The sequence below is a fragment of the Rhinoderma darwinii genome, chromosome 1, assembly GCF_050947455.1.
Source record: "Rhinoderma darwinii isolate aRhiDar2 chromosome 1, aRhiDar2.hap1, whole genome shotgun sequence".
NCBI classification, from domain to species: domain Eukaryota; kingdom Metazoa; phylum Chordata; class Amphibia; order Anura; family Rhinodermatidae; genus Rhinoderma; species Rhinoderma darwinii.
In genome coordinates this window covers 591,885,505-591,911,789 of record NC_134687.1, presented here as the reverse complement: position 1 = coordinate 591,911,789, position 26,285 = coordinate 591,885,505, and the positions used below count along the sequence as shown (strand labels likewise).

Genomic DNA, 26,285 nt, shown 5'->3' with positions numbered 1-26,285 from the left:
GTGCATGGGGCCTTATTCTACCCCCAGGAGTAAGCACACTTTCTGTCTGTGATGGTCATTTTACTGTGAGTGGGGGGCGGATGGTCATTTTACTGTGAGTGGGGGGCTGCTGATGGTCTGTGAGTGGTTTCCACCTCTGACCTCCAATTGAAATGAATAGTAGGCAGAAAAAAACGGTGGCCCCGCGTGAACATTCCCTAAGGTCCGATTCACACGAACGTGAGCGTTTAGCGCGCGTGGCAGCAGCGTGTCAGCTCCGTGTGTCCTGTTCATATGGATGCGCGGCTGTGTGATTTTCGCGCAGCCGCCATCATTATGACACTCCGTTTGGATGTTTGTAAACCAAAAAGCACGTGGTGCTTTTCTGTTTACATTCATTTTTTACTGCTGTTGAGCGAATAACGCGCGTCCCTGGGGCATGTGTGATTTTCACGCACCCATTTACTTCAATGGGTGCGTGATGCGCGAAAAACGCCTAAATATCGAACATGTCATGAGTTTTACGCAGCGGACTCACGCTGCGCAAAACTCACGGACTGTCTGCACTGCCCCATAGATTTGTATAGGTCCGTGCGACCCGCGTGAAAACCACGTGGGCTGCACGGATGAAAATCACGTTCGTGTGAATCCGCCCAAAGGGTATGTGCACACGGTAGCAGGCTTTTACGTCTGAAATTACAGACTGTTTTCAGGAGAAAACAGCTGCCTCGTTTCAGTCGTAAATGCTCCTCCTCGCATTTTGCGAGGCTTCTCTGACAGCCGTAAATTTTGAGCTGAGCTTCATTGAGTTCAATGAAGAACGGCTCAAATTACGTCTGAAAGAAGTGCCCTGCACTTCTTTTGACGAGGCTGTATTTTTATGCGTCGTTTGACAGCTGTCAAACGACGACGCGTAAATGACAGGTTGTCTGCACAGTACGTCGGCAAACCCATTCAAATGAATGAGCAGATGTTTACCAAAGTATTGTAGCCCTATTTTCAGACTTAAAACGAGGCATAATACGCCTCGTTTACGTCTGAAAATAGGTTGTGTGAACCCAGCCTAAGAGTGTAGCGCTTGTTTTTAGCCGTTTTTTGTTGTTTTGTAAACAATTTTTGGTAGGGGTGCCCTGAGGAAATTTTTTGGTTCCAGGGTTGCCTCGAGCTTGAAAAGGTTGTGAAATTCTGGTCTGGTGATTCAATACTGCATTTAGATTTTTTTTCTCAACAATACCCGTTTTGGGAAAGCTGAGTGACAACCAATATGGTCATCTTTCCGAGAGTTAATGCCTAGTTTCTGAATAATTAGGCAAATTTGACTTTCAGGACTATAGGTAACGCTCCTTTCACACTAGCGTTAAGCCCCGTTTTGCTCTCTTCCGTCAGAGGAAGGAATGAACGAGAGTCCGAATGGAAAGCATCGCTTCTGTTAGAATTACCATTGATTTCAATAGTAATTCTTTTGTTTCAGATGAATTCCGTTTGCCTCCGCTCGCTAGGTTTCTGGGTTTTTTTTCTCACGGAAGCAAAAGTGTTGCAGACTGCACTTTTGCTTCCGTCAAAAAAACGGAAACATAGCTAACGGAGGCAAATGGAATTAATCTGAAACAAAATAATTACCATTGAAATCAATGGTAATTCTAACGGAAGCGATGCTTTCCGCTTGGACTATCGTTCATCTCTTGCTCTGACGGAAGAGAGCAAAAAACGGAGCTTAACGCTAGTGTGAACTTAGACTAAGCTGAGTGACAGGCCCTGTGCAAGTGGTCATGGTGGCCATATAGATTGTTAGCAGGAAGATTTATTTTGAGTTTTTATTATTTTATTTCAGGGAAAATGCCCTTTAATGACTCCAGTTTAACCTACTGTGCAGGTTTTGCCCAGTAGCAAGAGGAATGGTTTCTATGCCTTGTGGACCACAAGATACACTGGATCTCCAACTCTCAATGTCCCAGTTCGGTCAACCCCATAATACTGCCCAAAGAGAGGTGCTTTATTGTAGAGGTGGCTCAGGGATTCATCACTCATTCGGAAGGTTCTCAATGTATCCAGTGGTTCTTGACGAGTCATAACTCCTGTGTTTGGGTCAACCGTGGTCAAGATACATCGACCACATGCCATAACCCTCTTTAGTCTTGTGGTGCCCACGCTCACATCATCCCAACCATCCTCTGAAAAAGCCTCACACCCAGACACAACAATGCAAGGTCGGAAATTGGCCAGTGAGACTGGATTTTCCATTCGCCTGTTGAGTTCTTCGAGTGATGTTTCAGACAGCAGCATGATGGGACTGGCATCAGGATAGGCAATGACATCTTTCTCTCGGAATGGTCTCTCTACGTTCTTGGCCTTCCGTGGCTTCATCACGTTGGGGTCAAAATGCACCAGGCGGTAGGGTGTACTACTCTGAAAATAGGTAGTCAGCCAACTAGACACCTCATCTCCACAGTCTCGACCCTGGATGTCAAGGCCAAATACTCGGCAATCCAAAACACTGTTGTTTTTGGGTTGATCTACTGGAACCATTATCTTCTCCATCCCTGGGGCTTCTAGGCAGAGTGAGCTTCCACAGCCAGTCACAGATATGAGCACAATTCGTGGCTCCTGCCGACCAGTCACCATCTGTCCTTTCTCGCTCACCACCAGCCAGTGCCGATCCTCAAGTTTTCCATGTCTTAACCCCAGCTCCAGACACTCAGCTTCTTGCACTGAGATTCCTTGACATGACTTGACAGGGTATATAAGAAGCTGGGAGACTGTACCTACTTTTCTCAGCTCCACATGTTTCTTTCTCCACCACATCCATGAAGCAATTGCTGTGACTCCAAGGCCGGCTGCACAGAGTAGAGGCAAGCGATGGCGTTGGAAGTTCTCAACCACTGACTGCATCGCTCCGGAGATGTTCACAAGTGACGAGCTTGACATTTTCTCAGTTAATTCCAGAAGCTAAGTGTCTAATGTTCAGGTTCCCTTGATGTGCTGCTTTAACCCTACAACAACAAAACAATATCAGGTCACAAACAAGTTAATACTAATGTACTATTAAAGAGATCCAACCTTAAGAACAAAATCATAAATAAGGATTCTCAACACTCTTAGGGTATGTTCACATGGCTTATTTTCGGCCATTTTTTGGGCAGTTAACGGCCGAAAAATCGGAAGCAGCACGCCTCCAAACATCTGCCCATTGATTGCAATGGAAAAACGGCGTTCTGTTCCGACGGGCCGTTTTTGTTTTTTTATACGGCCGTTTTGAAAAACGGCCGCGTAAAAAAACAGCCGCGAAAAAGTGCATGTCACTTCTTCAGCCGTTTTTGGAGTCGTTTTTCCATAGACTCTATAGAAAAACAGCTCCATAAAGGCCGTAAAAACCGCAGTGAAAAACGCGAGTGGCTTAAAAAACGTGTGAAAATGAGGAGCGGTTTTCCCTTGAAAACAGCTCAGTATTTTCAGACGTTTTTGAGTTTGTGTGTGAACATACCCTTAGGCCTTATTCAGACGACAGGGAAACTCGGCCGGGTGCCAGAAGTTTTTTTTAATGGCAGTTTTTCACGGCCGTCTGAATAAAGCCTAATGGTATTACACTGGAATGGGATCATTACAATCTAGGGCTCCTGACCCAGTCCTGCTATTACAGCTGAATGATATTTTACAAAATATCAATCTAGGTAATCCTATCTAATATAAATATGGCAAATCCCTGACTCATTTTACCTACACTGAAACATTGTACAAATGTAACAAAGCCAAAGAGTAAATCTGCCTACTAGTTTATGCAGTGATGCAGGCAGCTCAGCATAGATACATTTATAGCCTATTACTTGACCAGATCAAAGCTTGTGGAAGCCCCCCTGGGAATATAAGGTCTAGGGAGGGGGCTCAGGTGGACATACAAGTAGCTGATGCTTGAGCATCTGCACGGGGGCTGTGATTTTTTTGGTGGTAGTCGAGCACAGTCATTGGCACTACGTGTAAAGTGGTTGGTGCCAAATGAGATGTGCATCCCGCCAATAGAAGCCCAGACCAGATCACAGACCAAGGCAGAGATTGATCTACCAATTGACCAGCAAACAGGAATTTATTTGTTTTTCTTGCACTTCACTAGAAGTTAATGCAGACAGGATTAACAGTTGTGTAATAATTTCTTACTACATGACAGTGACCCGCAACATTTGCTGGCTGCTGAACTATATTGGGTAACGCACACTGTGTAAGTCATTGCATTATCTGGTTTCTGCCCATCATTTCATGTACAAAGTCATAGTTTAACCTGGGTATTACATTCCGACTGCAATGAAACTATAACTCCCACCATCCGCTGACAATTGGAGAGCGAAAGCGTGACTCTCAGATGCAGACCAATGGTTGCAGATCATAGAGGAAGCGCAGGGAACATATGAAACCTATGAACATATGAAACCTCACTAAACACGTCCATAATCCTATTAATACAAGCAGAATACATACATATAAGATACTATACATATAATTTACATATCCTCCAACATCCTGAACCTAGATGGATAGATAGGATAGATCTTGTCCGAGTCAGATAATCCCTATAATTAGAATGACTGTATGGATGTATAATGAAAAGGTCTAAAACTTTATACTTTGTTTTAATTTCTTACCATTTTCTAAACGTCTGCTTGCGGTTATTGAATGAAAACATTCTTGTTAGAGGAGTATTCTCAGCTATAACATTTACGGCACATCCAACCAACCCTCATTCTGCCTGGTGAGAAAGCCGCCAACCACCACATCCACCTTTGTCAGGCACTCGTCCCACTGGTCGCTGGTGTGTCCAGATGTTCGGCGCGGTCATCAGTATGGCGGGTTTCCGCTTATTTTGGCGCCAAAACAAGCGGAAACCCGCCATACCGATGACAACGCCTAACATCTGGACACACCAGTGACCAGTGGGACGAGTGCCTGACGAAGGTCCCTTGACCGAAACGTTGCACGCACCAAACCCCTTGCATCTAATGCAATAAATTCAAAGAATTTAAAACCCACGACTTTGTGTGTCGAATACTTTTTCTAATACGATTGGGTTGGGACCCTATTCGTGCACCTCCTCTGGTCTAGTGCACTCTGAACCTATCTCAACCACCACATCCAGGCGGAGAATGAATGGAGAGATGGCTGCGCACTGCGCGGCTCTCTCCATTCATTCTTTTGGGATTACAGAAACAGTCGAACAAGCAGGTTGGACACATTTGTAACAAACCCTCACCTGTGACAAGTATTAGTTCAGGGCGTGTTTTTGGCTTTACTGGTTGTTGACAAGAATGTTTCCATCCACTGACCGCAAGTAGAGGGTATTCCCATCTTAGGCTTTTATGGCTTATCCAAAGGATATCAGAAACAAGCAGAAATATGTGCGGGTCCCATTTTTGCAAAATCGCAGTGCCGCTGCACTTTCTATGCACGTCAATGGAGAGCTTGCCCTGGTTCTCTCTACTAAAGTCTATGCGAGTTACAAAAATAGCCAAGCGTTGTTGCTGCGGCAGGAACCTTCCCCTGCTGCTTTCTCTGCATTGGTAGACTAGTTAAATTAAGCCCCACCCCTTTGCATAAGCCCCACCCCTTTAGTCTGTTCCTAGCCAACCTGCACCCCTGCTTTCTCAGCAGGACCGTTTGCTTTAGGCCATGTTCACTCAGGATATTTTCAGACATATTTCTGAGCGCAAAACGCATGTATTTTGCTCCGAAAGACACTGAAAATACGCCTTTAAAAAGTTTCCCATTGATTTCAATGGGAAATATGCTGTGTAGTTCATTCAAGGCGTATTTTTATGTTGCTGAATTAAAAAAACGTCTTGGGAAAATGAAGTGACATGTTCAAGCCGATTTTTCCTATTTTCCATTGAAGCTTCAAAAAAACACTTCAAAAATACACTTTAAAAACACTTGCAAAAAAAAAAAATATGTGTTAAAAAATCAGCTACAAAAACGTCTGGATTTCAAAGGTTGTTTTCTCTTGAAATCAGCCTGAACATACGTCATGTGAACATAACATTAGGATGTAAGCTTTGCCTGCTGACACATACAGTAAAGGGGGTTTTACACTGGACGATTATCGGGCAGACGAGCATTCATAGAATAGTCGTTGCTGATAATTGCGGGAACGATCAGCAGATGAAGGAGCAAACACACAATCATCTGCTCGTTGTATCGTTTTAAAAAAGTCAAATATTATCGTTATCGGCAGCGCGTCTCCCTGTGTAAACAAGACGACGCGCTGCCGACATGATAATAATGGATGGGGACGAGCGATCGAAGTAACGACCGCGCATGCACAGCCATAGCTCTGTGTGACAGGAGCAAACGAGCGCCGCTGCACGGGCCGGTGTAAAAGGGCCTTTAGTAATTGTTCTCCTCTTTTCCTAACTTTTTTTCAAGGTTTATTGTTCCTTTTAAGACACCTCCAAGAAACTCTATGAGTGCGGGATGCTATAAAACATCAGATTAATTAAGTTCTCCCTGATCGAGAATATGTAAGGGCCTGTTCACATCAGCGTTGCCGTATGTCACAGTTGTGACAGGGTTCCGTTGTTTTGACGGAATAGCGCAGTCGACTGCGCTATGGATTCCTTCAAAACAACATAACCCTGTCACAATGATGACAAACGGAAACCTTTAGCAATGTTTCCGTCCCCATTGAGAACAATAGTGGTGCAAACGGAAGCTAAGATTTTCATTTGCCTTTCCGTTGAAGGGTTAACCCAACAGAAACTTCCGACTGAACCCCTCAAGATAAAGGCAACGCTGATGTGAACATAGCCTAATAGAGTACAACCTGCCGTATGCTGCCGGTTGTCACACTGGCTTTTTATACAATCCGAATTCTCCAACATGTGGGTTTCCCAAATGAAATATCTACAGCATGACGATGTGATATGTAGGGATGCACGATGCATCGAAACTTCGATACGGTTTCAATACTTTGCATCCCCAAACGGTTCGATACCGTTATCTCATGTATTTCGACACTTAGCTGTGCGGCCGCACAGCTCAGTATAGTAACACAAAACTCCCCCATGTTCTGTCTCCAGTGCCTGAACCGCCGCTCATTAGTGCAGCGCCGGCCGCATCCCCTCATGCTGACCGCGCACGCACTTCCTGTCAGGAGCGGGGCAATGAGTATTACACAGCCGCAGCCCCGCTGGCGGAGATCAGAGAAACCTCTCATCTCCGCCGTTATTCCCGTGAATGCTGCGATCACAGCGGACTACAGCATTCAGGGGAAAATGAGAATAGGGGATGCCCCTTGGATCGCGTCAGAGGGAATTCCTGTGACGCGATTGAGGGACATACCATATATGGGCAGACTGCCCAGGGTCCATTAAAGGACCCCAGGGCTGTCTTACCATATTTCCTGTTGTTAGGGCATACTTAGGCATGTCCTAACAACTGCCTGTGTACTATCAGTACACAGGCTAATGTACTGGCCTATAGATATAGGTCAGTACATTAAAGTTTAAAAAACAAAGTAATGTTAAATTAAAAAAAATACACATACACCTTTTTACAATAAACATTAAAATAAGTCTCAATACATAAAATATCGGTATTGGCGCGGCCGTAATAACCTGCACAACAATTTTTTGCACCGTTTATGATGTGTACGCTGTAAAAAAAATAAAATAAAAACTGCTCTCTATCACTTATTGTGCAGCACGAGGTGTGATGAATGTAACCTCCATGTGCCTCACATTAATAGTAATTAACCCCATCATGTACCTTACATATTAACCCATTATGAATGAGAAACATGATGGGGTTAATTACTATTAATGTGAGGCACGTGGAGGTTAAATTCATCAACGCACCAAGCGCCTCACATCACAAAATGGAAGAACTTTTTTTTTATTATTACTGTTGGCAAAGTATCGAATTGGTATCGAAATACTAAACGGTATCGAAGTCCAAATTCTGGTATCGTGACATCCCTAGTGATATGCCATCAACGTGAGACCGCTGGCCACGGCCACTTCATTCTCAACACAGGAGGGAGTTCCATCATTCGGACCCCCACTAATTAGACCTTAATGGCCTATCTAATTAATATAACAATTAGGTTTTAGTGGGGGGGGGGGGTAAACATTTGAAGGGATACTCTGCAGAACTGCTACAGTGTGTCATACCTTGTCCAGGACATGAAAGGGGTGTAGTGTGACAAAATGATTTTAACAGAAAAACTTCCTGTGTCATGATCCACCCCCTAAGGCCCGAAACTAGCCATAACAGTATGAATACTGCCCAGATTGTTACTTTAAGATGAATATTCTGATTACCATATTTTTCAGACCACTAGATGCACAAGATGATAAGACATCCTAGGTGTACTGTAAAAGTTAAAAAATATGAAAAACCATGGTCGGGTCGTTGGTGAATTGACCCATGTGTGGCCCCTAGCTTTATCGCCAATAACTATAATGCGGTGCCATAGGCCTTATAACGATGATTTTCACATTCCCTTCTGGCCAAAAGGCATGTGTTAAATGGCACCAGATCCCTCCGATATATCCAGGATCAGACGCCTGCACAGGGAATACAGCAAAAACACTTCTGCCAATGGTGCAAAAAAAAAAAAAAAGAAGAAAAAACGACGATGCCCGCAGCACCATTATTATCCATGCAAACCCAGGTTCAACGTGCAATAATCTTAATACACAAAGATCCCTATTTTCCTGCAGGAAGGATCAGCAGCTTTCAGTGATTGATAATGTGTTGTGAGTCGGTAAAATGATCCCTCTGCCCCTGCATTGTCTCAGGCACGGTCTACTCTTCTAAAACGCCTGGGACACTGGTTAGAAATCTCATGAAATAAAAGTTTAGTCCTGTAATTTCCAGCTGAGCACTCACCGTGAAGAATTCTGTACCCAGCGCTGCTCTGCGAAGTCCCCTTCATGGGCCCAGGAACAGAAAAACATGTAGCCCTGCCCCTGTGTGAGTTGTCAACTATTTACAGCTCAGGCTGCGGACATTGGATATTCATTCTGCAAAGCAAAGTTCAGTGTGCAGAGAATACGCTGCAACACCATCTGTAATTCACCTTCTATCATGCAGCACACATTTATAAATGTACTTTCTGCTGAAAATAGCAGACTTTCCTCTGCGGCAAAAACGCACTATTTCCTGCAGAAAATGGTGCGGATTTCGCTGCGTTTTTCACAATGTTGGGAGATGGAGACATCGCCTCTGAAAAACGCAGCGATTCAGTCCACTTTGCGCAGCAAGAATTGACCTGCAGCGGTATGAAAAATACGCACAATTTCTGCTCTGAATATTTACACGTGTGAAGGAGATTTGTTAAATCTCACCCACTTTGCTTCTACTGTATTCTGCTGTGTATTCTCCATTGGCAATTCCGGACAGAAAAAAACGCAGCAATTCTGTTTCGTGTTAACAAACCCTAATGGCTTCCGATCATGGTGTCCGTTGCTTTGCCAGTGCAAGATTTTATCTGGCAAAATCTACAAAATCTGCAACGGAGTCCCCTAACGGAAACTCCTTTGCAGATGTGAACAGGGCCTTAGGCCCAAATTCAAACCCCGTTGTTGTATCCCGTTGAAAGTTACTGTGTATTTTTCAATATTAGACAAAATTAGTCGACTGTGCTACTGATTCCGTTAAAAAAAAACCTGAACCCTTTCACAGCAATGACAAACAGAAACCATTAGCAAAGTATCCGTCACCATTGAGATCAATGGTGGTGAAAACGGAAGACACCGCTGATGTGAACACCCTTAGCTGTATTCACCCAGGGCTTCCTGGTTCACGTAACGAATGCGAGAAAAAATAAACAGAACAAAAAACAGTGCAGACAGAGGCCTCATGCACATGACCGTGAAGTATTTACAGTAAGTAATACTGCACTAACGGGCCACGGAGTGTCACCTGTATTTGCGGACCGTGCTCACAGAAAAAAGTATAGGCGCACGGTCCGTAAATGCGAAAAATCGGACGTCCTATGTTTTGCGAGTCATTTCTACGGCTCGGGGACACACCAATAAATATACGGGAAGGCACCCATGGCAGATAGAAAGGAATGGGTCAGTATTTTATCTTCAATTATTATTTTATCCACAATTACGGATCCGTAAAAATTACGGTGGTGTGCATGAGGCCTAACCTGGACACGCAGAGCAGTAGCATGTAGGGGAAGGGAGTATAATAGTATAAATTGATGAAAATCAACCGAATAACAACCAATGTCACCCAGAATAGGGAGATCTGTTCGAATAGACAAATGTCTGGATAATAATAATAATAATCTTTATATAGCGCCAACATATTACGCAGCACTTTACAATTTAGAGGGAACATGAAACAAACAATATCAGACATTACATAGTTACAATGTTCATTTACAATTCAAACCTGGGGAGTGAGGACCCTGCTCGCAAGAGCTTACAATCTATGAGGAAATAAGGGAGACACAAAGTGTAACAGTGTTTGTTCTGTACAATGGTCCGGCCATTTTTATACACATGCGGTGGTAACATAAAGCTGCATGAGCCGGTCACCAGCCAGTATCCGTGTATGACGGACATGAAGAGAAGGAGTGTGAGGGAATCTTATTCTGATGACTAATCTAAAAGGAGGGCCATGGAAAGGAGTCAGATTAGGGAATATTATAGGCCTGTCTAAATAGATGTGTTTTCAGGGCACGTTTAAAATAGTGGATATTGGGAATTGTCTGGGGTATCACATTCCAGAAGACGGGTGCAGCACGAGAGAAATCTTGGAGACGGGAGTGGGATGTTCGGATTATGGAGGATTTTAATCTAGGGCCGTTGGCAGAACGTAGAGCCCGAGTAGGGTGGTAGACAGAGATGAGGGAGGAGATGTAAGGAGGTGCAGCACTGTGGAGAGCTTTGTGGGTGAGAGTAATAAGTTTGAATTTTATTCGGAAGGGGATGGGCAACCAGTGCAGTGACTGGCACAGGGTAGAGGCGTTGGTGTAGCGGTTGGTCATAAAGATGAGCCTGGCTGCTGCATTGAGGATAGATTGGAGAGGGGAGAGTTTGGTGAGGGGATGACCGACTAGTAATGAGTTACAGTAGTCAAGACGAGAGTGAATCAGAGCAACAATGAGAGTTTTGGCGGTTTCCTCCGTAAGAAAAGAGCGGATTCTGGAGATGTTTTTGAGGTGAAAATGACAGGAGCGTGAAAGTGATTGTATGTGAGGAGTAAAGGAAAGATTTGAGTCAAAAATAACCCTGAGACAGCGGGCGTGCTGCTTAGGAGTGATGGTAGTGCCACACACAGAGATGGAGACATCAGGTTTAGGGAGGTTAGTAGATGGTGGGAACACAAGGAGCTCAGTTTTAGAAAGATTCAGTTTCAGATACAGTGAGGACATGTTAGAGACAGCGGACAATCACTGGTGTTCTGTATTAGAGCAGGGGTGATGTCACGGGAAGAGACATATAATTGGGTGTCATCAGCGTAGAGATGGTACTGGAAGCCAAATCTGCTGATGGTTTGTCCAATAGGGGCTGTGTAGAGAGAAAAGAGAAGCGGACCTAGGACTGATCCCTGAGGAACCCCGATAGCAAGGGGAAGAGGAGAAGAGGTGGAACCAGCAAATGACACACTGAATGAGTGGTCAGAGAGATAGGAGAAAAACCAAGAGAGAGCCGCGTCCTTGAGGCCAATAGAGTGGAGCATGTTAAAGAGGCTCTGTCACCAGATTTTGCAACCCCTATCTGCTATTGCAGCAGATCGGCGCTGCAATGTAGATTACAGTAACGTTTTTATTTTTAAAAAACGAGCATTTTTTGCCAAGTTATGACCATTTTTGTATTTATGCAAATGAGGCTTGCAAAAGTCCAAGTGGGCGTGTTTAAAGTAAAAGTCCAAGTGGGCGTGTATTATGTGCGTACATCGGGGCGTTTTTACTACTTTTACTAGCTGGGCGTTCTGACGAGAAGTATCATCCACTTCTCTTCAGAACGCCCAGCTTCTGCCAGATCACGCTGTGACGTCACTCACAGGTCCTGCATCGTGTCGGACGAGCGAGGACACATCGGCACCAGAGGCTACAGTTGATTCTGCAGCAACATCGGCGTTTGCAGGTAAGTCGATGTAGCTACTTACCTGCAAACGCCGATGCTGCTGCAGAATCAACTGTAGCCTCTGGTGCCGATGTGTCCTCGCTCGTCCGACACGATGCAGGACCTGTGAGTGACGTCACAGCGTGATCTCTCGAGAACACGCTCTGTGTCTGCACTGCCAGAAGCTGGGCGTTCTGAAGAGAAGTGGATGATACTTCTCGTCAGAACGCCCAGCTAGTAAAAGTAGTAAAAACGCCCCGATGTACGCACATAATACACGCCCAGTTGGACTTTTACTTTAAACACGCCCACTTGGACTTTTGCAAGCCTCATTTGCATAAATACAAAAATGGTCATAACTTGGCCAAAAATGCTCGTTTTTTAAAAATAAAAACGTTACTGTAATCTACATTGCAGCGCCTATCTGCTGCAATAGCAGATAGGGGTTGCAAAATCTGGTGACAGAGCCTCTTTAAGTAGGAGTTTGTGGTCTACAGTGTCAAAGGCTGCAGAGAGATCCAGAAGAATCAGGAGAGAGGATTTGATGTTAGATTTAGCCGCCAAGAGATCATTTGAGACTTTAGTAAGGGCAGTTTCTGTGGAGTGTGGAGTGCGGAAACCAGATTGTAAGGGGTGAAGAATGGAGTTAGCAGAGAGATAGTGGATAAGGCGAGAGTAGACCAAGCGTTCCAGGAGTTTGGAGATGAAGGGCAGATTAGAGACTGGTCGGTAGTTAGCAGCGCTGGATGGGTCAAGAGTTGGTTTTTTCAGTAATGGGTTTATAATGGCATGTTTAAAAGAGGAGGGAAAGATACCAGAGGAAAGAGAGAGGTTAAATATTTTAGTCAGGTGACCAGTGACAGCTGGGGAGAGGGACTGGAGGAGGTGTGAGGGGACAGGATCACTAGGGCAGGTAGTAGGACGAGAAGAAGAGAGGAGCCTCGAGACTTCTTCAGTTATTGGGTCAAATGCGGAGAGTGAAGAAGAGGGAGTGCGGGAGGGAAGGGGATCAATGTTACTAGGGGACTGGGAGAGAATATCATGCCGGATATTGGCAATTTTAACTTTAAAATAATTGGCCAGGTCTTCAGCACAGAGATCTGTGATCGGCGTCTGCACTTTAGGACTAAGGAGGGAGTGAAAAGTATCAAAGAGGTGTTTTGGATTATTAGATAGTGTGGAGATGAGAGAAGTGAAATAGACTTGTTTAGCTCGGTGAAGGGCAGAGTTATAAGTTTTGAGCATAAATTTGTAATGGAGGAAATCTGCATCCAAATGCGATTTTCTCCACAGTCGTTCGGCACTTCTCAAGCACCGCTGAAGAAAGCGGGATTGAGGCGTGTGCCAGGGTTGTCGTCGTCTTTGTCGGGTGGTTTGGAGTGTAGGGGGGGCTGCTTCATCCAATGCATTTTTGAGAGTGTTATTGTAAAGTATGGCAGCCAGATTGGGACAGGAGAGGGAAGAGATAGGGGACAATGAGGACTGTAGACTGTCTATGAGTTTCACAGTGTTAATGGGATGTAGATTTCTGTATGTCTGATACGTAGGGATGACCTGAGGAGGCAGAGAATATTTGATAGTAAAGGAGAGAAGATTGTGGTCAGAAAGCGGGAGAGGAGAGTTAATAAAGTCAGAAACTGAGCAGAGCCGGAAGAAGACCAGGTGAAGCGAATGCCCGTCTTCATGTGTAGGAGAGTTAGTAAGTTGTGACAAACCTAGGGACGAGGTTAAAGATAGAAACTGGGAGGCAGATGAGGAGATTGGGTTATCAATGGGGATGTTGAAGTCACCCATGATGAGAGTGTGTGTTTCAGAGGATAGAAATTGTGGAAGCCAGGCAGCAAAATGATCCAGGAATTGGCGGGGTGAGCCCGGGGGGTGGTAGACAACTGCCACTCGGAGGGAGAAAGGGTGAAAGAGTCTGAGGGTGTGGACTTCAAAAGAGGGAAATGTGAGTGAGGGGAGGGGGGGAATGACCTGGAAAGTGCAGTGTGGGGAAAGAAGTATACCTACTCCTCCACCCTGCCTGTTCTCAGGTCTGGGGGCATGAGAGAACTGGAGACCACCATAAGATAGAGCAGCAGGGGAAGTGTCAGACAGGTGTAGCCATGTTTCTGTAAGAGCCAGGAGGTTGAGAGAGTTAGAAAGGAAGAAGTCATGAATAAAGGTGAGTTTGTTGCACACAGACCGAGAATTCCAGAGAGCACAGTTAAAAGAGACAGGAGAAAACGTACAAGGAATGGCAAGAAGATTAGCAGGGTTTCTATGTGTGACAGGTAAGTGGTTGAGCTTAGCAGAAGAAAAGCGAGGACCAGGGTTGGGAGAGATGTCCCCTGCAGCTAATAGCAGGAGAATGGAGAGAGACAGCAGATGGTTCTGTGATTTATGAGAGCGTTTTTTATGTTGGGCAGTGGGATGGGATGGGTTAAGTTGACTGAGGAAAGTGAATAGTGCATGGGAGCTGTACATGGGCGAGGCAAGGAGAGAGGGACTGATGTGGACTATTTTTTGGCAAGGCCTAAATGGGCGATAGGATTGTAAACCAAGAACAGCTATAATGATGAGCGCGGTAGCGAACATGTTTGTTTGTAAACAGATAGCGTTTGAAATCTAATAATTAGAATGTGTGCTAGATTGTTTGGTTTTGAAGCTTACCTGTCACTGACCCTGTGCAACTGCCATGTATAACTGCCAGGACACTTTGACAGTATGACACTTAGACAGAGATGACTTCTGACGTCGAGTCTGGATGACAAAAAGGACCTAGTCCATCCGCAGCGGACGAGGGCTTCATTTCTGAATTACATTTTGTTTGAACGGCAATGTTTATACAAAGTTTCACAGTTTAAAGTTACAAATCAAGTAGAATATTTTTGCATACACTTTGCTTTATTATTCTTGCACCGAAACAAGTTATTTTCCCAGTCACATCCAAAAGTTTCGTATTAGAGAACTGAGCATTGAGGGAGCGAAAACACTTAGGCCGAATACAGACGAGCATAAAGTACGTCCGTGTGGGGGCCGCTAAAACAAAGGCTGTCATACGGACGCATGTATTTCAATGGGGCCGTTCACACGGCTGTTGTTTCACCAGACCGTGTTAAGGGTCCTCTGAAAAATAGAACATGTCCTATTTTCTTTGGTTTTCATGGATCCCTCCATAGACTCTATGGGGATCCGTGAAAACTAAACCCGCACAGGGTCACCCCGGACAAGAAAAAAAACGCCACGTTTTTCACATCAGCGTTTCCGCACGTTTGTGTGAATCTAGCCTTATACAGATAAGCGGTGTGGTCACATACATGTCAGTTTCCAAGCAGCAACAAACAGAATTTTTATTTTTGCTTTGGATGGAACTTAAGAATAAAGCAGGATCGCACTCATGTTCAGTGTAAGGCCAGATTCACACAAACGAGTGCAAACTCGGACGTGAAAAAACGAGTTGCTCCCAGGGGGCCCCGTCTTCACGGATCCCCATACACTTGAGTGTATCGAGGGATCTGTGAAACAACGGCCGTGTGAACGGCCCCATTGAAATACATGAATCCGCGTGACGGCCATTGTTTTGTCGGCCGCCACACGGACGTATACTACGGTCGTCTGAATTTGGCCTAAGAGAAATAAAACAAAGTAACAACTGTAAAATTATGTACAAAAAGTACAGTTTCACTTTAAATTAAATTTCCCGATTCTCCAAGATTGGATTTTGGGGTATCTATCGATTATTCTAAAATGAATCTAAAAAATAGATTTGAAATTTCAGCAACTTTACAAATACTTTGGTTTTACTTCTTCGTAAAATCATTGTCTTACCCTCCAATCACATCCAGAGCTGCATTAAACATTCTGCTGCTCTCCTGCTATCAGAGTGCAGTGCATTATAGGAGCTCATGTGACACTAAGGCAGGGGATACACATTCTAGTTGTAGTACGGCACATTTTCTGCCCATGGTTTCTTTTTGACAAGTGAAGGATTTGATTAAACAAGGGAAAGGGGGGCATATGATGGTGGTCAAATGCACAGTTAATACCTCGAACTATAAACATGACACTTTACAGGCCCAACATTGTGCACTTATTCATTTCATAATATTTCTTTTTAGTGTCGGAGCTGCGCATTTCTGATTCAGAGCTCCAAATCCCCTGCTACCCCTCACACAGACATAGTTAAGTTAACTTACTAAAATGCTTTATTAATCCACCACTAGGGGGAGCTCACCACATAAATCTAAACAACATCCATTGAAATCAATAATGAATGTCTTTAGTAAAAGACTTAGCTCCCCCTAGTGGTGGCAGCAGGCAGACAGAATTTCATCATGTAACTATATGGCTGTGTGAAGAAAGCAGGTTATATAAAGGTCCGAATCAGAAAAACAGAGCCCCAACCCCTACAATATAAAATAATCAACACAGAATTTTAGATCTAAAAATTAAATGATGTTCATAGTTGGCGGTAAACTCCAGGCAGCGAGACGCCTACAGCAACCAATCTCATGGCAGCTTTAATTTCTAACATGCTTTAGAAGAATCTGTAATCTGATTGGTTGTTCTGGACAACTGCTTTAGTTTTCCTTAAAGATCTCCCCAAAAGGGGGCGTGGCTTACGCATCAACCTGATCGGCCGCACTTCTATGGAGCTCTGCTGTGCCCGACAGATCCAGCTCCATCCCCGCTGCTGAACTCACCTGCTTCTCCCCAAAATTACCTGGGACACATCTGACACTCACCTGCTATCGGGGGATACCAAAAATACCCGGGCCGGAGGTTGATGGCGGGTGCGGCCTATGGCATGCTCTGAAGCTGGGGCCTAGATTTCCGGCGGCTGCCGGAGCTGGACCATATTAACCCCATTTCTCAACCCGTTAAGTTGTGAGTGGCTGGCGACTGAGGACCGAAGCCTACACCACTCACACCCGCACACCCCCTGGAGCCAATACGAGGCAGCACAGCACAACCATCCGGTGAGTCAGGGCCTACTGGGCATGCCAGATCTCCGGCCTACATTTTGCAAGCTGCCCTGGACAAGGCGCCTTACTTCCCAGGCTGCGAAACGCAGGACTTTCAGGGCTGATAGCTCCAGGAACATCAGCTAGGGGACCCCTCTCACTCTGGGACTCACTAATTTGTGTAATTTTATTTCACCCACATCCCAGCCTAAATTTGAATTTAACTGCGGCCCTTGCAATCTTGTGGCACACCTCATTTCCTTCTCATCAGGCATACTAGATGGCCATAATCTGGAGACACTATTTGTGGGATGCTATTGCCACCTAGTGGAGTCTCTCTGCTACTTCAACTACATATCTCTCCTGACACACGAGGAGATATACCACATTTTGAGAGAATACGTCTCGATTTCTCTAATGTATCTACATCCCTTTGCTTTAACATGGAGAAATTTTTTCTACCGTTATGATTTTTTACTAACTCTTATCTCACTCACGGTTACACTGGTGTGATGACTTAGGCTTGCTGAACTGCGGCAATGTGTAGCTGATGAAATACAATATGCTTCTATCTACCTGAAAAATATCACAATTTCCATTCAGCAGAAAATGGTCAAAATTGGTCAACAGAAAAATAGTCAACTAACAATCCCAAAAGTAATAGCCTGGATATCTTTCTCAAGAAAGCCTCAACGGCCCATCAAAACCCTGCAACTATGAGCTCGCAACATGAAAGGCCAGCGCAAGTAAAAAGTAAGGACACAACGTTTCGAGATGATGATGATTCACATGAGGATCTACCAGCAGTACAGGGCCTCCCTGTATCAAGATCCTTCATTTGCAAAACGCTTATGAAAGCACTACACCCTTTGGTCACTAAACTACAAGAAATAAAGCAAGATGTCCGTCAAATAGGACAAAGAGTAGAACAAATGGAGACCATTCAGACAACTCATTTCTTACACAGAAGCGTCTTCTACTTTTGCGACTTGTCAAGACCACATGAATAAAATGATTGACTGGATGGAAGATCAGGACAATAGGGGTAGGCACAACAACTTGAGAATTAAAGGAGCTCCCGAAGCTCTCCCACCTGAATCCCTTCACATCTCCATCAAGCAACTCTTCATACAGATCCTTGGAGCCAATTACATGGGTGAAATCACCATTGAAAGAGCTCTTAAAACCAAGACACACACCACAAGAGGACCCTAGAGATATTGTTTGTCGTCTAGCTCAAAAGTCAGAGATGATATCCTGAAAGCGGCTAGGGGACAAGAACCGATCTCCTGGGAAGAAACTCATATACAAATTTTTCAGGACTTAGCAAACATTACGTTGTCCAAAAGACGCATCACCAAACCACTTACATACACCCCTAGGAGGAAAAACACAGCATATAGATGGCTATTTCCATTTGGGATCAGCTTCATGACAGGGGGGGAAGAGATGGATTATCCGCAAACGTACAGATCTTCCAGAGACCATGGAGTCGCTTGCCCTAACAGATCTGGCCATACCAGATTGGTCCATTGTGCAGGATCTTACAGACCTTCCATCTATTGCTTCTCCTATTCCGTGGGAATTGGCAGGCCAAGGAAAAACGACCAAGACTCAGAGACGTACGGGCAAAGTCTCACCGAGGAAACGCGACACAGAACCGGACTGAACTTTATTGGAACACGTGAGAGAATCTTTGTAATGTTGTTTTCAGGCCTTGCTTCTCACATATTCTTGAGTATTTTTTTTGCATAAGAGACCGATTGCCTTACCAAAATGTTACAGATGGCATATATTCTTGTGGTTTAGTATGTCTTTACTTAATTACTGTTTTCTCACTCTACTCATTTCAAAAAGTGAACCTAACTGATTGCATAATACTGGTTTTCATCACGTTTAGAATATATACCCGCTCTATAGATTATGGTAAAGTGCTTTATATGTTTTGCTATCTCAACGGCACTACGTACCTCCAGTTGAGACTAATAATCTATAAGAAAGACCATACGGTTGTTTTTTACAGTTACTATATCTATATTTCAGAACTACTGTTACACCAGTGTACACCGCTATGATGTACATCATCGCACCTCTTTTCAGGTTTTCATGGCTTGAAGCCATAGTTTTGTTCTTTCTTCACTTCCTAGATAGGAATAAAATGGTCCCTTTCCAGGTATTCCTGGCCTACAATGAGGAGTTTACACAGTTACAAAATTATGGGTGGTTTCAAGGACAGTCCTTGCTGCGTTCTCTCAGAAGTGAATGACCCTGACGTTCACTTTAACTCTCACATTCCATTATGACACACAATGTTACATCCTACAACGTTACGGGTCTTAATGAGCCCAGAAAGCGTAGCCAAATTCTGTCTCTCTTACATAAATCCAGTAGTGATATCTTATTTCTTCAGGAAAAACATTTCAAGCTGAACCATATTCCAGACCTTTCCAGATCCAAATACTTCAAAAGGGAGATTCTTGTTTCTTAAAGGGTCCATTGCCGGCACAAAGGTCTCAATAGCCAATATATACGCACCTAACAACCAACATGTCGACTGGTTGCTGAAAACATTGGAAAAATTGAGAGATTTCGCAGAGGGTATCTTATTGGTGGGTGGGGATTTCAATTTTGTGCTTGATCCGCTACTAGATACATCCATGCAAAAATCTCATCAATTATGCAGCTTTGAAGAAATTTAAAACTTACCTACACCAGCTTCATCTCATTGATATCTGGCGTTTGCAACACCCTCAGGACAGGGACTACTCCTATTCCCAAATCCACAATTCGCATCATAGATTAGACTATGCATTGGTGTCAGGAAGAGCTCTGTCTAGTGTGCAGTCGTCAGGCATAGACTCCATCACCTTAACTGATCATGCCCTTTTTCAATGTCCATACATTTTGTAAATATCCCACACAGGTCTTGGACTTGGACGCTCAACGAGACTTTGATTGATAATACTGCCAACTCCGAGGCCTTGCAGTCCTCTCTAAAGGAATTCTTTTTCCACAACGCTACTCTTCCCCCATCTTGTGGGAAACTCATAAGGCATTTATGAGAGGAGAGCTCATCGCTCTTCGTTCCACTGTTAAAAAGCAGAGGTCTGCTGAGTTTAACTCTCTACTAGCACAGATTTCAGCATTGGAGAGGGTCGGGAAGCGCTCTAGAGCTTTAACCACACAAAAGGATCTTCTAGAACTTAGAAACAAGTTAAAAGATGCCCTAAATATCAAATCTGCCAAGATACATCAGAGCGCTAAATTTAAATACTACGCGCATGGAGATAGGTGCTCTAAAGGTAATGTCAGCTTTAACTATGAAAAGAAAAAAAGAGAAATCCTTTATACATTAGATTAAAACGCATCAAAATAACATAGTATCAGATATCAGTGGTAATACTGAAGAATTCCTAGCATTTTACTCTTCTCTATATAATATACAGGAAGCGCCACAAGCTGGCGAGGATACCAGACTTTTTCTCAATTCTATTCACCGCCCTTCCCTTTCTGAAGCAGACAAGAATATTATACAACCCTTCACATTATTAGAAATTACCAAGATCATCAAAACGATACTCAACGGGAAGTCTCCCTGGCCGGTCGGATTTCCCATATGTTATAAAAAAATTCAAAAGTATCCTCCTCCCTCATTTTCCTAATTTATGCAATGACCTCTTGAAAGGAGCCCAATTACCACCGCAGACCTTAGAAGCTTATATTACATTATTGCCTTCAGAAGGGAAAGATCCCACGTCATGTGCCAACTATACACCTATACCTATACACCTATACCTATATACCTATACCTATACCCCTATACACAGACGTTAAATGGTGGGCAAAACTATCAGCCTCTAGGATTCAGCCCCTCTTACCTAAACTAATTTCTTCAGAACAAGTTGGTTTTGTTCCTATGAGGGAGGGCAGGCACAACACTACCAGACTTATAAATGTAATCCATTTTGCCTTATTAAAGAAACTTCCTCTTGTCTTAATAGGGACAGACGCTGAAAAAGCTTTTGATAGAGTAAAGTGGTCCTTTAAGAGGTTAGCCTTCCAAAAATTTGGCTTTCCTGAAGTATTAGTTGAGCCTATTTTTTCCCTATATGCCTCACCCTCTGCTAGGCTAAGACTGAATGGCACACTCTCCCCTACGTTCAATATAGCAAATGGCACGAGACAGGATTGCCCACTGTCACCTACCGTTTGTCTGGTCGACGCAACGCCTTATACAGAAGTTTACTCAAACAACGGAAATTCAGGGCATACAGTTAGGTTCTACTCAACAAAAAACTGAAGCGTTTTTAGATGACCTATTATGAATCGTTACTAACCCTCACCAAGCATTTCCTCACGTTACGCATTTTTGAAACGTTCGGTTGGATTTCTAACTTTAAAATAAACTATGCGAAACCGGAGGTCCTCAATGTCTCTTTCCGTGTTAATGACATTGACGACCTGAAAAAAACTAGCCCCTTTTCAATGGCCTAATTACCAGATGAAATATCTGGGCATTCAACTCACTAATAACCTTTCCACCCTTTTCTCTGCAAATTACCTACCATTAATTCGTAGGATACAGCTCCAACTAAAGGCTCTTAATGTTCCCTTTATGTCCTGGATAGGAAGAAAGAATTATTTAAAATCCTATATACTCCCCCAGCTGCTGTATGTCCTTCAAACAGTACCGATTTCCATCCCACAAACATTTTTAAATACAATTCGCAGAATTTGTAAAAAATTTTTATAGAACACTAGAGCTCCTAGACTTCCTTATAGGCTATTAACTCTAAAACCCTCCTTGGGAGGTATCAGGCTTACCTGACCCTCTGCTTTACTATAGGGCAGCCCATTTGAGCAGATGGGTGAACCTGACAAGGCACACAGATAATTCACTTGACCTAGTGGTGGGAAGGGCCATGATGGGAGAACAAAGACTAGTGCAATTGTGGTGCTCGAATGTTAAGCTTCACAGTACTTTTAAACCGAGCCCTACTGCCAGAGGGACGATTTCAGTCTTCCAAAATTCTTTAAATTCTCTCACCCCAACTAGATTGATCTCTTCTTTGGCTCCCTTGCAACTATTGCCTTATTTTACAGATACCATGAGGCCTCCTCCAGGGTTATGGGAAAAATTGCCAGAACATAATATATCTACGTGATTTACTGACATCTCAGGGTTTGCCACTTCCCACCTTTCTGCACACCATTAATTTTCAAAAAGTCTGTACTCTGTTTAAACCAAAGTTCACGAATATCCAGGAACCATCCTGGCTTGAAACTTATATTTTACTACCTAACACAATAAGGGGACTACTCTCTAAATTATATTCTACTCCTGAACAGAGAACGCCCTAAACCAAATTTTGTTCAGGCTTGGGAAAAGGAACTTGATCTAAATTTTACTAATGATGAAAGTCTCTCGTCTTCTAAGTTCCTCCCATGGCTTTTCAAGATGCGTACGGATACAAGAGAACTCTTATAAGACAATCACCTGATGGTATAGGACTCCTGAGATTTTACAAAAAATGTACCCGGCAGTATCAGATAGATGCTAGAGATGTAACACATATAAAAGGTTCTCTCTCTCTCATATCTGGTGGTTCTGTCCCCGCATACGATCTTTTTGGACAACAATTGAATCTTGTTGTAGATAGATTACCAAGCAACAGATTGTTTTGACACATTCTTTGATCTTATTTTGGCTTCCTTCAGGCACTTTTACACCAAAAAAAAATGACTTGCTCACTCGCTTCCTAATGGCAGCAAAAATGCTCATACCTTTACATTGGAGATCTGAGCGACTCCCTTCCATTACCGAATGGGTTGCCAAAGTTGACATGATGTGCAGAATGGAGGAACTATTGAGTTGGGAATTGGGTAAACATGAAAAATTTCTAGCTGAATGAAGACCTTGGAAACTGGCTCGACCAGCAGTGGTCACTTAAGACTCTGGGCACCTTGGAACCTAACACATCTAAACAGGCAGTTAACCCTTCTATTATTAGTATAAACATAAATGTAATGCCTCTATTCGTCTAAATAACCCTTTATATAGGATTTTCCCCACCTGCTTAAGCTAAATTTTAATTCTAATTTCCGTTGTTATACGACTACTGTGTAGACATATTTCATTTACTCAGATCTCTAAGTATGCTAAACATAGAAAGGGACTCATGTATATAGTTTCCTAGTTCATTCTTCCATGTTATCAGAGGCAGAAGTCTTCGAAAATTTTGCACCATTCTATTCTGCGTATTGACATATTAAGACAATAAGAAATGTATTTTCTATTTTCGCTGTTAATACTATTGTGTTATGGAAAAGTACTGTCGCAGAATGGTGTCATTTTGTTCTTGTATCTTTCATAGGACTCTGTATTTTGTGATTTCAAAAAAAAAAAAAGATTTACAAAAAAAAAAAAAAAAAAAGATCTCCCCAAAATCTCCTTCAGAGTATGAGGTTACCCGTAGCATTGAATGAGTTATTGAGACTTTATCGAACACAATAACCGTGTTTTTAATCGTTCTATTAAATATTTCAATCAGGGCAAAGAAAAAAATCTCTAACCTTACAAAATGTTATAAAAAAAAGTTACATTAACGTTTCAACATGAAACACGTCGCTATCAAGTATTGTCCAAGTCTGGAGCGGCCGGAGGTTGCTTGTCTCTCAATGGAGGCTTTAGCAGTAGAGGAGGACGAGTCAAATTCTGCTCCATCTTGTTCTTTTTGCGCACCAAAGAAACCACGTCTCTTAACAAATCAAAAATAAATTCCTGGCCTTTGCGCTCATAAAGTGCTTTTACTACCCGTGACTTACGGGCCTTGGTAAGTTTGGAACAACGTCCTGTGGTACCAACAGTTGTCGACTTCTTCAGGGAGGCTTGAACTCTATGTACATTTCGGTTATGATCCAATGCTGCCAGCTGGGTCCTGGCCACCATTCCGTCCATATAAAAACGAAGCCGCCTAGGTCGGTATTTGAGACATGTACTATGGAAGACCTCCAGGGAGTTTGCGTGACAGAAGAAGGATACTTGTTTCAAGTCTTTCTGCAATGAAGGGCCAAGTACAATTTCTCTAAGTCTACGGTATGCCAAGGAACCCTTTGAAAGCCACTTGGTAGGTTTGGAGTTGTCACACCGGGGGACCTGGTGCTGGCACTTCCAGTAGTCAGAATTGGAGTGCCATTCGTGAACATTAAGAACGTGGTACTGTAGGGCATTCCAACGGTCCAATAATTCTTCTCGGTTTTCATCGCAGGTCTTAACACACCACCACAAGTGCGATTTGATTGGTGATGCCCAATGCGAAAGGACTTCACAGTGTTTTTTCTTAGACTGGAGAAGTATTTTATTACTAATGGATCTTGCCATATGCCATGAGTCAAAGTGGTGAACAATGTCGGCATAACTATCCTTCATTATTTTGTGAATTCCGACGTGACGATCGGTGGTTACTATTTTCACGTTGACTCCTTTTTCTAAGATGCGACTCAATAATTTCTTAAATGCTATGTTTTCAAGGTGAGCTTGAGATAAAGAGGGCAGTAGTTGTTGTACATGAAAACCGATAATCTTTTTAGTCTCTGCATCCATCATAGTATATGTACAATATTTGGCCAAGTGGCCAGGGCGGTCGGCTTGGCAGTCCCCTGCCAGGCATACAGGTTTATCTCTTAAGCGGGTAATAATAGACTGCTGCTCCAGAAGCCAGTGACGATTTAAGGTCGGAAACAAATACAATAACTGGTTTTTATAATAGGTGGATTTTCCAATAAATTTCAGATTCAGCAATTTTACCATTTGAAGAATCTTGAAAAAACAGGATCCACTATACAAGACAGCAGCGGATGCTAGAATATCCCCTAAAGGTTGTTTGCCTTGTCTCGGCTGACTCTCCCATATAGTTTTGGCATGGCCACTTGCACATTTCACCTCTACAATCACGGAAGAACCCACAAAACTCTTCCGTACATGTGTTACACGAGATTCGCACCGACTTTGCGCCTGGCATCGTATCATAGCAAGAAGTTTGTTGAGGCAACTTTCGAAGACAATAAACTTTTTATCACGTACTGGACTTTTGGGACCTTCGTAAACACATTTGAATTCTGCATTTTGGGGTTCATCCTCTGCTTCTTCATCGCTTTCAACGTAAAAAGATTCCTCTTCCTCCTCTTCGTAGTCAGATTCATGAAAGCTGGAATCTATTTTCTCAATACGTTTTAAGAATCTTTCATCCTTCATACTTCCATGGCTCCTTGGTATCGATTGAACTCTTTCTGGTCGAGTCTCAGTTTGTCGTTTGAACATTCGTACTGACGTTTGCGTTTGTGCATGTTTTTTCCCAGGCTTTGGTGTGACTCCCCCTGACCCGAATCTATCGTGATTCACAGAATCCGTATTGGTACCTTGATCAACCACCAACGTTCCCATTCTACATGGTTGTGGAGTGGTGGAAGGTTGGTAATCAAGAAGCATTGTTTCATCCCCTTTTATTTGGACAGTATGATATAACAAAGGTTCACTTGAGGTGGAAGGACTTTGGCATGCCCAATCCGTAGAAGTCTGTGATATTTTTCTCTTCTTTCTCTTTGGCCCATCTTCTTCTGTCGGTATCATAGTGTTTGCGGATACCGGGGGAAATATGGTTGGTATGGAGTTTTTCTTCAGTGTACGACGAGCGCCATCGTGCATGTAACAATCATCAGTAAAATGCATGGAGCACATGCGATAGGTGTCAGACTTCTTTCCTCTGACGACTTTTTCGACCAATGCTTCCAAGTCTTCACCGTCTTGACCTGTTTGCTGAAGCCATAGCCTTATAATGGCTGGGTCGTTTGGGAAGACGTGAAGGATGATGCCTGAATCTCTTGATTTCCATGTGCAAACGCACCCCTTAACAACACAAGAAGGCATGGCGGACCTACCTGTAAAAAACAAAATAAGATTTATTGGCAAAAGTGCAATGTTGTGTTGAGGATAGGGCTGGGCGATTAATCAAATTAATTCGTCCTCAAGGCCTCTGACGATTCTGTTTTTTACCAGAATCGTTGAATTCATTCTTTAGTGGCGCCATCGCACCGTGCTGCAGGAGGAAGCTCCACCCGCTCCGCCTCGTCACCTGCCTGGTCTTACCCCGTCTGACAAGCTGTGCTACGTTCTGTCCCGGCTTCCCCACGGAACTGCTGTTCTGTACTGAACAAAATTATACAGTGCGGAATAGAAGTTCTGTGGGGAAGCAGGGACTACTAGTATATAGCCACACCGCCCTGTAGATAC

The 26,285-nt window shown here is 43.5% G+C and overlaps 1 protein-coding gene across 5 annotated transcripts in view; it reads right to left on the bottom strand.

Moving 5' to 3' along the window:
* Nucleotides 1-1,778: 1,778 nt before the first annotated feature.
* The window catches only part of LOC142662115 (mitochondrial amidoxime-reducing component 1-like), a 45,126-nt gene continuing 20,619 nt past the window's right edge, over nt 1,779-26,285 (bottom strand). For 2 of the 5 annotated variants that reach the window (XM_075840084.1, XM_075840103.1), the window contains one exon: nt 1,779-2,969. In XM_075840084.1, the coding sequence (XP_075696199.1) occupies nt 1,882-2,904 (1,023 nt within the window). In that variant the 5' untranslated portion in view covers nt 2,905-2,969 and the 3' untranslated portion in view covers nt 1,779-1,881. Of the gene's footprint in view, nt 2,970-8,850; nt 8,926-23,520; nt 25,934-26,285 lie in introns of those variants that run through there. The other 3 variants (XM_075840066.1, XM_075840074.1, XM_075840092.1) reach the window with 2 other exon arrangements.